General features: G+C 37.5%; 2 protein-coding genes across 6 annotated transcripts in view; both read left to right on the forward strand.

Annotated features, from left to right (window-relative positions):
* Positions 1-10,131, forward strand: part of mylk4b (myosin light chain kinase family, member 4b) — a 28,316-nt gene extending 18,185 nt beyond the window's left edge. For all 3 annotated transcript variants that reach the window (XM_026944628.3, XM_026944627.3, XM_053242019.1), the window contains 9 exons: positions 363-456; positions 639-748; positions 869-1,010; positions 1,093-1,163; positions 1,267-1,395; positions 2,620-2,772; positions 2,871-2,949; positions 4,072-4,121; positions 4,446-10,131. In XM_026944628.3, the coding sequence (XP_026800429.2) occupies positions 363-456; positions 639-748; positions 869-1,010; positions 1,093-1,163; positions 1,267-1,395; positions 2,620-2,772; positions 2,871-2,949; positions 4,072-4,116 (823 nt within the window). In that variant the 3' untranslated portion in view covers positions 4,117-4,121; positions 4,446-10,131. The remainder of the gene's footprint in view (positions 1-362; positions 457-638; positions 749-868; positions 1,011-1,092; positions 1,164-1,266; positions 1,396-2,619; positions 2,773-2,870; positions 2,950-4,071; positions 4,122-4,445) is intronic.
* A 184-nt stretch (positions 10,132-10,315) lies between these two features.
* Positions 10,316-17,006, forward strand: part of gmds (GDP-mannose 4,6-dehydratase) — an 80,192-nt gene continuing 73,501 nt past the window's right edge. For all 3 annotated transcript variants that reach the window (XM_026944678.3, XM_026944679.3, XM_026944680.3), the window contains exon 1: positions 10,316-10,549. In XM_026944678.3, the coding sequence (XP_026800479.1) occupies positions 10,454-10,549 (96 nt within the window). In that variant the 5' untranslated portion in view covers positions 10,316-10,453. The remainder of the gene's footprint in view (positions 10,550-17,006) is intronic.

The raw sequence follows: 17,006 nt of genomic DNA on the forward strand, positions 1-17,006 counted from the left end.
AAGTGAAAGCAGGAGACAGGTGTATGTGACAGAGAGAGAGAGAGAGAGAGAGAGAGAGAGAGCTGTATTACAAACTCATGGGTCTCTTGTATCAGGCAATGTCTTTTTCTTTTTACTGTGATGAAAGCAAAAACCAAGAGGCTAGGTAGAACTTTAGAACCTAATCTTTCACATCTAGCATTAACTTCCCACACTGCGTTATTCTAGAGTGTCATGGTACCTGGTAAGCCTAAAAGCCTTTACCTAAAATATTGTTGAATATAATTGAATAATTGAAATATAGAAATGGTAGCTTTAAATAGTGCAAGCTTTTTGGTAAATCCTTGACTTATCTTGGTGTAAAAATGTGTTTGGTTTGGTAGTGGGCGCTTTGGAATTGTCCATAAGTGTGTGGAGAATTCTTCTGGTCTCACACTGGCAGCTAAGATCATCAAAACCAGGAATCAGAAGGAGAAGGTAAATCACTTACATGCTTGCATGTCATTGCTGGATATATGGCACTGTGTACTATATTGAACACAAGGCAAAATCATTAAAATAATTAAACCTGAAAAGTAATGAGAGCCCTTAATACAATTTTCTCTTATATTCTGATTGATGAACTTACTATGGTATATTTATTTATCTTGCTTTATCAGGAAGTGGTAAAAAGTGAGATTGAGGTTATGAACCAGCTGAACCATGCTAGCCTCATCCAGCTTTATGCTGCTTATGAGTCTCGCAATGATATCACTCTCGTCATGGAGTAGTAAGTACATAAAGACACATACATCTACATAACAGGATATGTCTATTTTTCTACGCTTACATGAAGATGTGCATTCATATACACGTGTGTGTGCGTGTGTGTGTGTGTGTGTAATCTCAGTGTCGAGGGAGGAGAATTATTTGATCGCATCATCGATGAGAATTACAATTTGACTGAATTGGACACAGTGCTGTTAATCAGACAGATAACAGAAGGGCTACAATACATGCACAAGATGTACATACTGCACCTCGACCTGAAGGTAGCACATGCTTTCCAGCCAACTTTCATATGTGAGTTATTAATAAGCAGATTCAAATGAATCTTTGTTGTTTTTTTTCCAGCCAGAAAATATACTGTGTGTGAGTCGAGAAACAAATAAAATCAAGATCATTGACTTTGGTCTGGCCAGAAGGTTAGTACACTGACTGGAATTATTGCCCAATATTCCAGCTGTGTCATCTCTATCTGTCTCTCTCTCTTTCCTCTTTTATGCTCTAATTCTTTTCCATCATCAGATATAAACCAAGGGAGAAGCTCAGAGTGAATTTTGGCACACCTGAGTTCCTTGCACCTGAGGTGATCAACTATGAGTTTGTCTCCTTCCCAACAGATATGTGGAGCTTAGGAGTCATTACATACATGCTGTGAGTCCCAGCTCTCAACATTTTGATCTTCTTGAATTATTTCTACAGTGCATAGTTTTTTTTTTTGAACAGGAAAAGATTATTGAGTTTGGTAATAAAAAATACTCCATAATATATTATCCTTGAGTGACAATAGCACTGACAATCCTATAGTGATAATTCCACAGTAAGCGCTGTGACAGGGGTATCAGGCTGGAATTGGCACAAAACTGTATATATATATATATATATCTTCCACCAGCTCAAAAACATAAAATGTCATCACGCCTGAACTTCAGACTGGAAAAAAGCTTGAATACACAGTTACCACAGCGAATCAGGGGAGAAAAAGAGCCAGAGACAGGAATGAAATAAGAGGAAAATGTATTCAGGCATAAAGCTTTTGGATGATAGTTGTCTGATTTATTCTTGCTGTGGAATTTGTATAGTTATCCTGTTATATATATCCTGTAGCTGTTATATAGGCTATTTTCCTAGCTGAATTTACCTAGCATGTCCCAGAGACCTTTAGGTTTTAAGGTCTTGAGATGCACATAGTGAGCATTGTAACAGAAAATCTGGACACTGTATTTATCAGGTTGAACTATAAGAGATCTGCAGTGAGGAGCTGGCATTCACGTGAGAGTGTTTCCCAAGGTGGTAATCTCGTTGTTACTCGCCTACTAAACTCCCCTGAGCTGTAACCACCTGACATAGGTTAAAACCAGCTGCGTCCAACTGTGTAGTGTCCTGTCATGAAGTGTAGACACAAGTCATTCTAGACTTTGGGAAACCTCATGACTAAAGCCCTTGTCCCCTGTAGGAAGATTGACTATGTGGCCAGCTCTAAAAAGTGTTTCAGTGGTTTCAATCTTTTATTTCAGAATGAAGGATGCCATTTTGTGTTCTCTGGGACCTTCAAAATACAGTAATTCTTCTGTACTCTTTCTAAGGTTTATAAGAGCTTTGCATATCTGCTATTAAGCATATGACAGCTTTGCAAGAGCCCACAAGTCACCAATGACATGCTGTTGTGTAGGTATCTAAAACTGGGAGTACTTTATTTAAGGTTTGAGATAAGTCAAAAGATTGAGGATATGCTTAAGTAGGTTACATTGAATATTTTTCTCAAGTCTGTTTTTCTAAAAAAAAATTTCAAGTCTACATTCTGCTGTTTTTTTTAAACTTTTATTTTAGAAGCAAACTGTCATCTTCATCTTCTTTTTCTTCTCCTTCTTCTTATAGGCTAAGCGGTCTCTCTCCTTTCCTGGGTGATGATGACAATGAGACACTGAATAACATCCTAGAATGTAAGTGGAACTTTGAAGAGGCAGAGTTTGCCGATATCTCTGATGAAGCCAAAGACTTCATAACACGTCTGCTCATTAAGAGCAAGAGGTAAAGTGTGTGTGTGCGTGTGTGTGTGTGTGTGTGTATGTTATTGTTCATTTTAAGTGTTAGGGTTCATTGCAGATTAATGCTTGTGTTCAATATAGTTGGCGAATGAGTGCATCTCAGTCACTGAAACATCCCTGGCTGTCTGATCAAACACTTCACTATCGTCTGCATCAGAAAGTAAGCACCTAGACCTCATCTCACTCTGTCTCATCCTGTTCCTCACTTTCTCTCCCTGGATTACTTTGCAGCAGTGGTGGCTGCTGGTTTTTAAAATAGGGGAAGCCCAGGTGTCTGTTATAGAAGTATATATCTATATATCTGTGTGTGTTCTGTTTTATCTGTTTAATCTGTTGGTCTGGTCTCCTGTTTAATTCTCAGTCTCTCCTCAAACCTCAAAATCAGGTTGACAAAATTTGTAGTGTTTGCCAAGCTGCTAACTAGCTAGCTAAATTTCACTGAAGAAAATAGTGACAGGTAGCTAGCTAGACCTTAAAATAAACAAACAAAAAAATTCACAAAACAGTCAAACATAACTTTATATTTACTTTATCTACAATATTTAGCGATTACAAAGATAAAACGACAAGCTGTACAAGTTGTGTAGAACTGTTATGGATTAGCCTACTGACTGACTACTGCAGCGCCGTCAGTCTGACTGGCACTGATACGTTTAAGTTTGAGATCATTTTCATTTCAATTTCGATGATTGGCAGTTGGTTACAAGGTTCCACCCCCTTTGAGAGATCTCCCAATCATCACATGGAGAAGCAGGACAAGTGCAGAGCACATGGTCCAATAAACACTGAGATTTTTTTTTTCTGTGCAAAAGCCACACTTCCGTTTAATTCCACTGAATGTAAAAAGCCACACTTACATTTACCACCAGTGTGTCCAGGGCAGGACCCAAATGACATTAAAATTTGCTGTCCAATGAGTGTTAATCTTCCCATTAATCTCCCATTAAAACACAGTGTAACTGAATCTGCCATAGATGCCTATAGAAACCATGCTTCTGAATTCCTATCAGCAATGTGTCTACTTCAAAACAGTTTGTGTTAAATGAACAAACAGTGCAGTAGTGCAGTGAGATATTTGATCGTCTGATTAGCTAAAATATTGAATGTCACCAACATTGATGAGTAATGTAGATAGATGTCAACACTGAATACAGAAACATTTCAAGGCTGCATTTTAACAAAATATTAGTGGAGGCTGGGCTTGCTATGTAGTCTTAAAGCAATTCCTTGTGCTTTATAGCATGTGTGTGTGTTAATACTGACAAATGTGTTTTTGCTGCAGAGGAACAAGTGCCACTCCACAAACGCTCCTCCACCAGAGAGCTAAAACAGGTAACTCACTGCTCTTCAGACACCCAAACACATGAGGGTCATTCTGCAGACCACAGACTGAAGTCTTTGAATGGAATAAACAGATAGGTGGTAATGCGAACAACTATCTGCAATTATTATAATATTTCAGTTATGCCTACTCAAAAATGTTTGAAAGATGTGTCTTTGAGTTCATATATACAGTAGGTTCATTCATTCCAGTGAATTCTTTCTTCCTAAATGAAGACTGTATGCACTCAGTGTGTGTGACACACACGAGAGCTTATTCTCTTGTTATTGTCTTGCCTAGGTATTTGGTATTAAGTTACTTTTTTTTTTCTATAGAAATCTTCTTCACCCATGTGAAGAACTGGACCAACAAAACTGCACCTGAATGGCCACCAGCTGCTATACAACAATGAATATCCATTTCATAACCAGTAAAAGTAGGCTACAACACAATACTAATTCTTCTTTGTAACAATACCTGAACAACAGGAGGTAGCTTTACAGTCCTCCACTTGCAATGCACAACTCTACTGTTATACATAATTCATCTTTTACTAATCAAGTCTTATTTCTGTCACTGTTTTTGTTGTTTGATATTTATACTGACATAAAAATGATTAATTTTTGTTTTTAAATATATCATTATATAACAATGTACTGTAGACTTGATATGCTTGAATACATGATATACATGATTACTTTCACTCCATGGCACAAATCCAGCAACCACCTCAAGTTTCTTGTTTCTATATGGGAAAAACATGGCTTTTGGATAATATTGTTAGCAGTTACAAAATGTATGTAATATAAAACACTTAATTTAGAAATTTAGAGGTATTTCATCAACAAGAACAACCAGTTACACAGTTCTCCACTTGTATGTACCCGAAAGTAGCTGATAGGCCAAGATATGTTTGGGGTGTAAAATTAGCTTCTTTCATTTTACACTGAAGATTTTTTTTTTTTCAACTTACTTTTTTTTTATTGTGCAATGCTTTCTTACAAAGCATGTACACTGTTCACATAAGGTACATAACATTACACTGAAGATTAAAGTAGCTACATGCTGTAATAATACAAATATTGAATTAAAGTGGAAAGTTGGTGGCTATTGTTATGTACAGTTCAAGATGACACAGTTAAATTTGCACTGACAGACTACTTCTGCTATATAACAGAAACATTTGCTTTTGAATGCCATTATTTGTTAGCTACAATTGCCTCCAGTGTAAAATAAAAGAAAGGTAACTTTACACCCAAAAATGTTTATAGATTAGAACTATACTGTCATACTGTTTTCTCAACCACATTGAGAAGTCCATGTGACATTACTGAATAACTAGAAGCAGTTTAAGGCAGAGGTGTACAAGAAGGATGGGTTAGAGATTACTTGCCAGCTAATTTAGACTTGTAGCTCCAGTACAAAACTAAACAAGCACATGACTTGGCTGAACAACCACATACAGTTGGGGTCACAAGTTTACATATGCCTTGCAGAATCTGTAAAATGTTAATTTTTTTTAACAAAATAAGAGGGATCATACACATTGCAGTTTGTTTTTTATTTAGTGCTGCCCTGAATAAGCTATTTCACACACAACTATTACAAAAGGTGGAACTGACTCTCAAGAAGGCAACACGATACATTAAGAGCCGAGGGGGTGTAAAGTTTTGAATATGATGATGATAAAATTGTTATTATTTTATCTTCTGGGAAACATGTAAATATCTTAGGTAGCTTCTGAAGGGCAGTACTAATGAAAAAAAAAAAAAAAGATCTTTAAACAAAATAAAAACAATTTACACCAATCATCCTGTTCAAAAGTTTACACCCCCCGGCTCTTAATGTATCGTTTTGCCTTCTCAAGCATCAGTGAATGTTTGCACCTTTTGTAATAGTGTAATTTTGTAAGAGTCCCTCAGTTGTCCTCAGTGTGAAAAGATAGATCTCAACATCATATAGCCACTGTTAGAAAGGGGTCAAATATCAGGTCAAGTGGCTTTATTGTCATTTCAACCATGTACAGCTAGTACAATACACAGTGAAATGAAACAACCTTCTTCCAGGACCATGACGTTACATAAAACAGCACAGAACTACATGATACTCCACATTAGTACATTTTCTGAAGAACAGTGGGCAGTTTAACTGCTTAGGACAAACAAGGGACTCAAGACTATCACAAAACATAAAAAAAGTCATTGATCATCAGATAACAACACACAGTATTAAGAATCAAACATATGTAAACTTTTGAACTGGTTCCTTTGTGTAAATTCAGTTATTATTTTGTCTCGTGGACTACATGTATACATCTGTTATGTGAAATAGCTTATTCAGGGCAGTACTAAATAAAAAACAAAACGCAATTTTTATGATCCCTCTTATTTAAATTATTAACATTTTGCAGATTCTATAAGGCATATGTAAACTTATGACCCCAACTGTACTTTCATTAGAAATTGTGTAAAGTGTAAATTGTGTAAGAGTTTTTTATAACTATCTGAGATTAGGATGCTGCTGCACATTTTCCTCCTCCCTCTCTGCTGGGTATTTAACTCACCTTCCATGAAGGCAAACCCAACAGTAAACTACCTTTTGTTTTATATTTAGTGGAATCTTTTTTTCAGTTATTTCTGCTTTGTATCCTAAACTTACTTGAAGTTCAACATTTTAACATTATTGTGTATTAATAATATTAGTTATGAATCCTAATCAGGTGGGAATATGGCAGTGCTCAAAACTAATGCACATATTTCTCTTGGATGAATATTATGGAACAGAATTGTTAAGACGCATGCTGAGTGTGTTTAAAATTATTAGATATTTTTTGTAGATATGTTGATGAAATGTTTCATGCTACTGATTCCTTTGCCTGCATTGTCATAGTCAAAGTCTTTTTCTGCCCGGTTTGTCCTATGTTTGAACTGTTTTTGTTTATGTCACTATATTAAATGAAAAAATAAACTAAATAATGCAATAGTTACAGTTCTATATAATTACAGAGTTTGTTGTGTTGTGTTTCCAAGGCTAATATTAATGCTACAGGTTAATGTTCTTATGTACAAGTACGAGTCTTATGTTATAGGTTAAACAAATCACATTACTCTTGTATAGACCATTGTTCTGTATTTCTCTGATTATTTCAAGCAAACAGACACATGGTTGTATTATGTTCTCTTTCATATTGTGCTTGATAGTCCAGTATTACAGACAACTGATAAAGCCTGTGGCACATTGTCGATAGGGACAGGGGCCATATATCAGCCGTTCAACAAATATTAATCTTTCATAAAGTCCTCATACATGACTCCATACATGTTAATTCCATTGAAATACTTATTGCTTCATTTGAGTGACCAACGATTTAAAAAAATGTTGTTATTTGACTGGTATAAGGTGATATATTTGCTAATTTTTCTAGATGTTGTGCAATTGTGGGGCAGCCTGCTCACTGCCCCATTTAGCTTCCAAAGAGTAATTAATGTGCCTAGTGGTCAAAAATGGAAACTCCAACAAGCCCATTGGGGAAGGAATTACACTGCGCCATGCCCCAGGTACAGACACGACAGTTAACGACAGGGTTGACAGACTGGACTAGTTTAAAAATACTCTGCGGCCATCAAGATCCTGTTTTATAGCCATTAATCTGAATCTACAAAAAAAAAATCTAATAAAGTGCATAGACAGTGTGTCTATGATTAACAGAACCATTTCTACTGTAAGATATATTGCAAAGATTGGGAGAGGGAAAGGGGGATTATTATGGAGTGGATAACATCCATATGTCAGAGATGGATGTGCACCATGGTGATCTTTGGTCTCTCTTTTCCAACGCTGAATTTTTTGAGCTAGTTTCAACTCTTTTGTGTGGATTTTGAGATGTAGTTGGACTGGAAATGTGGCTGAAACCTGACAACCCTGGTTAATGATAAGCTTTACTGTGTTCGTCATACAAATGGGAAACACACCTGCTGTAACAAACACAGTTGAACAAACATATGTTTAAAACCACACAAAACAAGCTGCAAGACTGTGTGTTGTATGAGTCTATGTTCTTGACTTAATTGTCTGTTATAGAGTCACTCTAAAAATTCGCTATATAGTAGCTTATAGCATAAGTCAAAAGTGAAAACCTCTTGACATAAATTTGTTTGAGGCAATGTCGTTATTAACATCATCACCAAAATCTATGGTCACAAGCCACTGCTGGGTGAAGCACAATTCACAGCAATCAAGAAATAGCCTTTGCTGTTTCTCACCAGGAAGCCTCACCACTGGATTTTACCATAATCTACCAAATGCTGTACTCGGAGATGTGACCCAGGTTTAAGTTTGTATAATTTAGCGTATAGAAATATGCTGTTGGTTGGATGCCCTTGAAGTACACTTAGCTTGGACAGCTCCAGTAACAGTATAGGCCATCACGCACACTTCACTCATCAGATACAGACCTGTTAATCCAGAGAAACACTTGTAGCTCAGCCAGTTGAAGATGTTTATCTGACACTACCTCTAAACTCTGTAATCAATTACCAGAGTACTTTAGGAACACCAGCTCATCTGTGTTTTTAAATCCAGCTAAACTTGTTAAACCTGTCCCAGTTTGCTAGCACATACTTGACTGTTGTTATCATTACTTAATCCTCAGACATTTACATATACTTAACCCATTAATTTGCCTTTTAAGTCTGGTTCTTCTTAACGATTATTCCTCATGTCGTCTCAGAAAGTTCTTCTTTACCACTGTCACCTCTGGTTTACTCATTAGGGAAGTCAGGAACTAATGGTAGTTAAACTGCATGTGCACGGTTTTGTGTTTATTGTTTATTTACTTATTTATTTACTTATTTATTTGCACTTTTCCACACACACGCCTGCATGATCTGTTAGCCATTTTAGACTGTATTAGCTCACAGAAGTGGTGAAGATTGGTTCGGTCTGGTTCATCTGGTTTATAATCTCAAGTAATTGTCTGTAAGGGCCAATAATAAATGGCCTCAGAAGTCATGTTAGACCGGGTGTATTCACAGAGTTGCTGTCAGAGAGGTGTGAATAAGGAGTGTTGGCAAGAATAGAAGCCAGGAGGAAGTCACCAGCCTGAATCATCCTGGCTGGATGCAAAGGATTCACATTTATAGATTTACTCCGTTTTCCTGTTTATAACCAGTTAAAGTTCTCAGTTCTCGTGAAGTTGAATTGTGTGAATTGAGTGAAATGCAGTCATACTAGTGGGAAAAAAAACCTAAAATACAATACACAACGGTAATGCTCTTCACTAGTATCATGCAGTAAACGTAGCACACTGAAAAACAGCATGATCTATTTAATGAAAAACAATCAGCTTCATTTCACTGTGCGATACAAACAGTCAACAGCAAAAATACACACACACACACACACACACTGTCCACTTTATTAAGGACACCAGGTGATTTTTCTTCCTGGCAGTTCAAACCTATCTGGCCATTTTCCTCTGACCTCTCTTATCAACAAGGCATTTCTACTCACTAGAACTGTCACTCACTGGATATTTTTGTTTTTTGTCCTATTCTATGTAAACTCTAAAGACTCTAAAGTCACAGAGATCACACTTTTTCTTCACTCTGATGTGTGATGTGAACATTAACTGAAGCTCTTGGCCTGTATCTGCATGATTTTATGTATTGCACTGCTGCCACATGATTGACTGATTGGATAACTGCATGAATGTGCAGGTGTACAGGTGTTCCTAACAATGGCATTAACATTGAAGGAAAGGGTAGAGATGGTGCTCCTTGGTACTTCTTGGTACTCTCAGTGGTTCCTGACTTTTAAGACACCGTGTACATCTGGATTTCTGTAAAGCGGTTCTGTGTCAATATTTGCTATACAAATAAAACTGAATTGAATTGCCTGTAATTGCATGATCATGTCATTATCTTGGTGAACAAAACGTGTAAGAATCATAAACTTTTGTTGGTCACAGAGCTTATTTTCTGCAATCATCCAAAAGCCAATGGAAAAATCCTGTTGGCTTTTTGTTGATGGAACCAGGGTGATGCTAACTTCCGGGTTGGCCTACAACAATACGTCATCCCTGCGACACTCTATAGAGGGCGATGTGCAATTCAGCTAAACTTAAAGCAAGCCCTGTTTCTTCATCTTCCTCTGTATTTCCTCTACTACGTCATCGCAGTGCGTCATCGCCGGCGTGCTCTGTGATTGGCTTCTCGCGGTGTGTTTAGTCTGAAAGTGCCGCTCCGTGAAGCAGAAAAGTCTCCGGAACAGAGAGAGAGAGAAAGCTCAGCTCGACAGGAAGACAGGAGCTCAACACTTTACTCCCAACCCGGACCGGTAGACGATGGCTCAGTGCGCGGGGACGACTTCCGGTTCTGCTGCTAACGGCTGCGGTGGCAAGTCGAGGAAAGTCGCCATCATCACCGGCATCACCGGGCAGGTAAGAGCTACCTCACCACAGCAGACAGGGCGACACCTGCGCGAGCTGTTAGCCATTTTACACTGTTTTAGCACACGGAAGTGGTGAAGACTGGTTCTGTTCGGTTCGTCTGGTTTTTAATCTGTAAGAGCTGATAATAAATGGCCTCAGAAGTCATGTTAGACGGGGAGTTTTCACAGAGTTAGTGTCAGAGAGGTGTGTGAGGAGTGTTAGAGAGCAAACCAGGAAGAAGTCACCTGTCTTGAATCATCCTGGCTGTATAAAGTGCTGTATCCTTTTATAGCTCACTTATTAATACAGAAGCCCTGATAGATTTATATCTAGGTGAAGTAGAATTGTGTGAATTGAATGAAATGCAGTCATACCTGTGGAAAAACAAACAAACAAATAAACTACAATACACAAGTAATGCTCTTCATTAGTATCATGTAGTAAACATACCACACTGAAAAGCAGCATGATCTATTTAATGAAAAACACAATCACAATCATTGCTCTGTGATAGGAGATTGCACTTTTTTAAAGCGTTAAATGAATTTGTGTCAGAATTGAATGTAATTCTCAGTTGCCACACATTTCAAATCATCACTGCGTTCAGTTTCGTCACTGTGTTGTACACGTGTCACACTGAAATGCAATCACTGTCCAATCACAGCCTTCGAGATAAAGGCCCGAAAGTGTACCTTCCATCTAAAGGAACATCCTTTATATTTGCCTGTTGACTCATTGGTTCTTTATTCCTACTGCACTGATAAAAATGACTTTTTTCAGTGACCTTAAATATAAAAGGAAGATTTGAGATTGATAATTGTCGATAATTGTTCAGTATGGAACAATGTTCTCTTTTTTAAGACGTGGGGCAAGGTGATGGTGATGGTGGTATGGGGGGGGGGGGGGGGGGGGGGTGGATTATTGTGGGGTTGGGATGTCCTGTGCTTTTTGTATTTTTTGGTCTTTGGAAAATAACATTTGTTATCATGATATAACTCAGGATCATTATGGGACAGATAAAGCAAGTTAAAAAAAAAACATATCAAAGGACAAAAGAGTGAATTCAATATCTAAATCCAAGGTCTTTCAGTGCTTCTGCATATAAACACCTGTTGGGTATGAAATTTCGTCACAATCCTGTTTTATGGGCCTAAAAATTCAGATAACTGGTAATGTAGGATGATGTAAGAACAAACATTAAAGCAGACTGTGATACAGTAATGACTAAAACAGAGCTTTACTTAAATGATTGTCAACTTCTTGAATGCAGAAATGACAACTTTATATATAAAAAAAGCCACATACGATTTATAGGGACTTGATAAAATAACAAGAATCAGTGGTAGAGTGGCCACTCTGCAACACGGTGTGCTACAAGCCGTGCCCATGAAAATGTGTTTACTTTATTTACAGCAATGCACACAACAGTAAGGTTTGAGTGACGTTGTTGTGCCTTCTGTACATATTCCATGAATATCTAATAAATCCTTTACTATTGGCTGTGCTCTTTAGGGAAAGCAGCCTTGAAGCCTGAGCAGCGTATTTGTCCATATTTGCTTCACCTTCCTCTCTTTTTCAGTGTATATATCCATCAAGTCCTAATGAGCAGGGAATACACACTCATGCACACATACATTTTTTTTTATTCCTTTTAATGTCCTACAGCCTGTTCATCCACTTTCATTGTCAGTCTAACCGCACGTTCAGGAAGAGTTTAAGGTCACAAGATGCAGAGCTTGATTCAATTCAGAGTTTACTGTCTATAGTCTCCGTTCACTGCAAACACAATATCTTAGCAAGTGAAATTTTGTTAAATAGAATTGATCTAATACTTACTGAAATTAAGAAAAAATATTATTATTATTATTATTAGTATTGTTATTTAGAAGCCAATTTCTAGACATTTCTACTGATTTCAGGCTTGAAATAGTCGTGTTCTACTGGCAGATAATTTTGCTAACTGTAAGCATTTATTATTTCTAGAAGCAAAATCATCTGCCAATAGAATAAATCAGTTTCAAACTTGAAATGAGAAAAATGAGAAACTAATCTCATGAGAACTGTATAGTCAGCTATAGATCAATTGGACTATACTCAAGATATTTTCACTTGTATATTGTTTTTTTGTAGTGTCACAATAATGGCTAGCTTTCAGACAATGCAAAGGCTTCATCATGTGTATGCTGATAAAAAAAGATCAGAAAGGGTATTGAAATGTCATACAGCCTCAAATGATTTCTGCATTTTCCACTTTTGTAGGTTTTACATCTTAGTCCTCTTCGTATGCAGTGTACAGTTTATTCTCCACTGACGTAGGGAGCATATGTGGAGAATAAACTATAGTATGAACCGCTGAGACAAAGGAGTATAAATGTGTAATGTTGACTCAGCTCACCTCTCAGCTTGTGTGAAGACTTTGATCTTGTAAATCATTTGCTTTTTACACAGGATGTACTCCCGGACTTGATTAATAAGATATCAGTTTAACATAATACCCTTTACAGGCCAAAGCAGATAGCTGGGTGTCTGAACACACTGGGCTGTTATTTGAATGTTTGTACTAAATTGTGACTTTTAATCTGTTTTGTGATTTTTCAGGGGTGGATACATTTATTAGCTAGCACCCTCAGACGAGCAGAAGCTCCTGTGTGTTGCCCAGTCCCATGAATTAGTTGCGCTGAAACCTGACTAGGCTAAAAGTGTAATTAATGTAATAATGTAATGGGAGCTATTTAGCTGGTTAAGTGCATTAATACAGATTACCAGAACGGAGCAAGTGTGTGAGAGGGGACAACTGTGTAGCCATCGTCCTTATCCTCTCCTGGTAAAGATTTTTTGTGACCTTCAGGAAAAAGTAATCAAGTTGTTGAGGAATGTTTCAGCTATGAGCTGTGAGGCGTCTCCGCTCATTACGTGTAAAAGATACGTTATACGAGGTGACCACGTGTAGTAAAATTGTCTGTAATCTGTATTCGATAATGAATCTGTTTTGTAAAGACCTTTGTGTGTAGTGTGGCAGGTGATGGGATTTGGATGCATGTGTTATAGTTATGGCATTGAGGTATGTCACACCACTGTGAAGTGCATTAAGTTAAAAAAAATTGTTTTACAAACATCAATAGGATGTTGGGTTTATTTTCTTTCTCTGGTTGTTGAACCGACTTCGTCCAGACATGAAATCTGCTTGTCCTGGCACCCGGGCTACTGATTTGTCCGCCCTTGCACTTTGATAGTCCTCGCACCTTTGGCTCAGTACTCAAGCTGGTATGGTGTATTTTATGTTGGAGTAATCTGTATTCTTATGCTGGCTGCTTTAAAGGATGCTGTTTCATCTCTGTGCTTGAGTAGTCATGTGTCCTGTCGAGCTAAGACGTGATGTTTAACCAGTTCTAAGCTTGTTCTGTCTTGTCTTTATACTGAAATTCAGTTAACAGTCTTACAGTATGCTAGACTTTTTGCCTCCCCTTCTTTGTATATGGTGGGTTGTTGAGCTATAGGTTACACCACATTGTGGCTGAGTATTGACTCACGTCTGTAGGGTGGAACAGTCTTGGCTTTGCTTCATGCCAGTATACCTGCTCGACTGGCTGTTACGTCACATGCCAACGGGGCCAGAAGGACCTCACCCTTAAGGACAGCTTAAACAGTGGAAAATATCTGTATGTGCCGTGTGTAGAGACCACACTGTGTTTGTGTGCCAGTGAAAAATGTAAATGTAGGTAAATGTAAACGTGACCTTGTAGTGAGGTTGGTAATATTTCCAGGTGTTAAAATGAATCCATTATGGGAGAATTTTTACACCATGCTTTGTGAGAACACCAAAGACCTGCAGTTCTCTTTATTTATCTCATTTATGGTCCGAAGCCCAGTCATGCCATGAGCTCATGAAAGCAACACGTATCTCATAATACTGACATAAATAACTCAATGTAGCGAGGAACAACAAATAAAATGAACTCATTACAGGAAAATGGAGCAGAAAGTGCTTCTAGATCTTCCATATGTTGGAGTCAGACCTTCATTTTCTCATCACTACACATTTTAAAGAGAAAAAAATTCTGCTAACATAAAATAGAAAAGATATTTGAAAAAAAAGACAACGAAAACAGACATGTCTGTTTTGTCAAATTGGCTGATGTTAAAATTCTGACAGGATGTTGGACTACTGATCGGTAGGTCATGAGTTCAAATCCCAGCACTGCCAAGCTGCCCCTGCTGGACCTTTGAGCAAGGCCCTTAACCCTCAACTGCTCAGTTGTGTAGATGAGATAAATGTAAGTCATTCTGGATAAGGGTGTCTGCCAAAATGCCATTAAAAAAAAAAAGAAAAGAAAAGGAAAGAAAACACCTCAGCGGGTAGGGGGTGCTACTAATTTCCAGGATGTGATTATTATTTTTTTCCTTTGTGCATGAACACAGTCGGGCAGCATGGTGGTGCAGCGGGTACGTTGCCGCCTCACAGCTCCAGGTCCCTGGTTCGATCCTGATCTCAGGTTACTGCCTATGTGGAGTTTGATTTAGAGCACACACCCAATGAGCACACAATTTTACCCACCAGATATGATCTCATTTCCCTTTTTATGTGGTACTGAACTAGCACTCTAGCATGGCAGAAGTTCTCCTGCACCGGGATTAAGAACCACAAACCTCCAGGGTGTCAGATGATTTTCCTGTAATATGTTATATGTTTGTTATTAGCACTTTATTTGCAATATAGTACAAGCGCTACAATAAATCACACAACCTTCTGATGCAGTGTCTGGTTTTTTTTTTTTTGTTTTTTTTTTTTGGGTTACAAACAAATGACTGATATTTGTATGACAAAGCAGTTATACAGAACTATTTGGCAGCATTATGCCATCCCCTGACTTTATCTAAATTAAATTAATATAAATTACTGATTAATATCAGTTATGTCTTGATGTCTAGTGATGTCAAATGCCTATTGTTCTCAAGCTTGTGTGCCTCCTACATATATGTAATATTATCATAAAATAGCCTAATATTTTCTCTATATTGTCTTTCTCTTTAGTACCAACAGAAACACAGAAAATGCCTAATGATCAGTTAATGTTGCTTTTTCCAAACTCCAGCCTGCAAGCTGTATTAGAAGTAAAATTATAGTTGGCTCCTGATAAAGAAAGTTTTGCTTTTAAGACTGTGTGTTGCTGTTAAGTAAACCAAGTGTGAAAACGGATCTGCTCTTACCCTTCTCCTCTTTCCTCACTTCACAATGCTAATGACGCTGCTAAAAGGCTTCAAGGTAAGGCCATGCAGGCTTGAAAGTAATGACTTAAGAGGGGTGTGTGTCTATTTTGCAAAGAATCAGCTGTAATGAAAAAAAATTAAATCTTTGTTTATACCGCATTGTTCAAGCATGCAGCAGTAAATACGAGTTTCAACGCAAATTAGCGGGTAGGTCCCATAATTATAGTTGGCATGAAATCGCAAATTAAAAGTTGATGTTAGAATATAATTAAAGTAATTGTTACTTATAGCCTATTGTGATTTAGTTATTATACACTCATTATCCTAATGAGCTAATATAAACTAACATGAGAAGCTAGTCCACGTTGTAACTCACGTTGTAACTCCATTTGGTGTTGAAGAAGAAAATTATTGGCACCCCAGTGCAATGGCTTAAGGGTTTAATGGTATCAGGTGATGTGTGTTTTATTAATGTTCAGTTTTCTCTTTCAAACAGCAGAGGGCACCATTAGCCTGCATGATAATCCGTGAACCCATCAGCATGACCACTCTGTTCTGCTTTTAAAGTTGTTTTGTTTCATAGTGACTCTTCACATTAGCACTTTTGACTAGAGCCACAGTCTCTGAACAGATAAGACGCATCGGTTTTGACCTTGAAGTGAGGAGAATAAACACACATTTCTCTGTCCATTTTTCATTAAACATTCTGTTTTCATCGTCAACCTTTTTTTTTTTTTTTTTTTTTTTTTTTTTTTTTTTTTTTAAAAAAACATTCTTTCATCAGTTCCCTAATCAGACCAGAAAGGGTAAATGAAATTAAAAGAAGCCCTTTCTGACTGAACTTCCAGTGCTCTGCTTTGTTGTGTATACAGTTTTTTTTTAATGCATGTGATTGGAAAACCACAACAGAAGATCTGCTATGCTGGTGAATGTGTTGAGTCACTGAAATATAGCCATTTTTTTTTTAATCAGATGTTTATCAGCTTTGCCAGTCCCCACTTCTGTCTGCTGAAATACTTTTCTGGGTCCACATCTGAACCGTGGTCTTCCAAGTGATGACCCCTACTATAGAGGAAAGAGTCACTGCAAATCAATATGAACTTATTCTGACTGAACAAGGTTGATCAGAATGACTCCGCCCCATCCACATGGCACGAGGGCTCACTGAGTGATCCGATGGGTGTGAAAATGAAGAAAATCATATGCCAAAATCAGTCACCAGATCTCAACCCAAATAAATAGCTATGAGAGACTTTTA

The sequence above is a fragment of the Pangasianodon hypophthalmus genome, chromosome 19, assembly GCF_027358585.1.
Source record: "Pangasianodon hypophthalmus isolate fPanHyp1 chromosome 19, fPanHyp1.pri, whole genome shotgun sequence".
Classification (NCBI taxonomy): Eukaryota; Metazoa; Chordata; class Actinopteri; order Siluriformes; family Pangasiidae; genus Pangasianodon; species Pangasianodon hypophthalmus.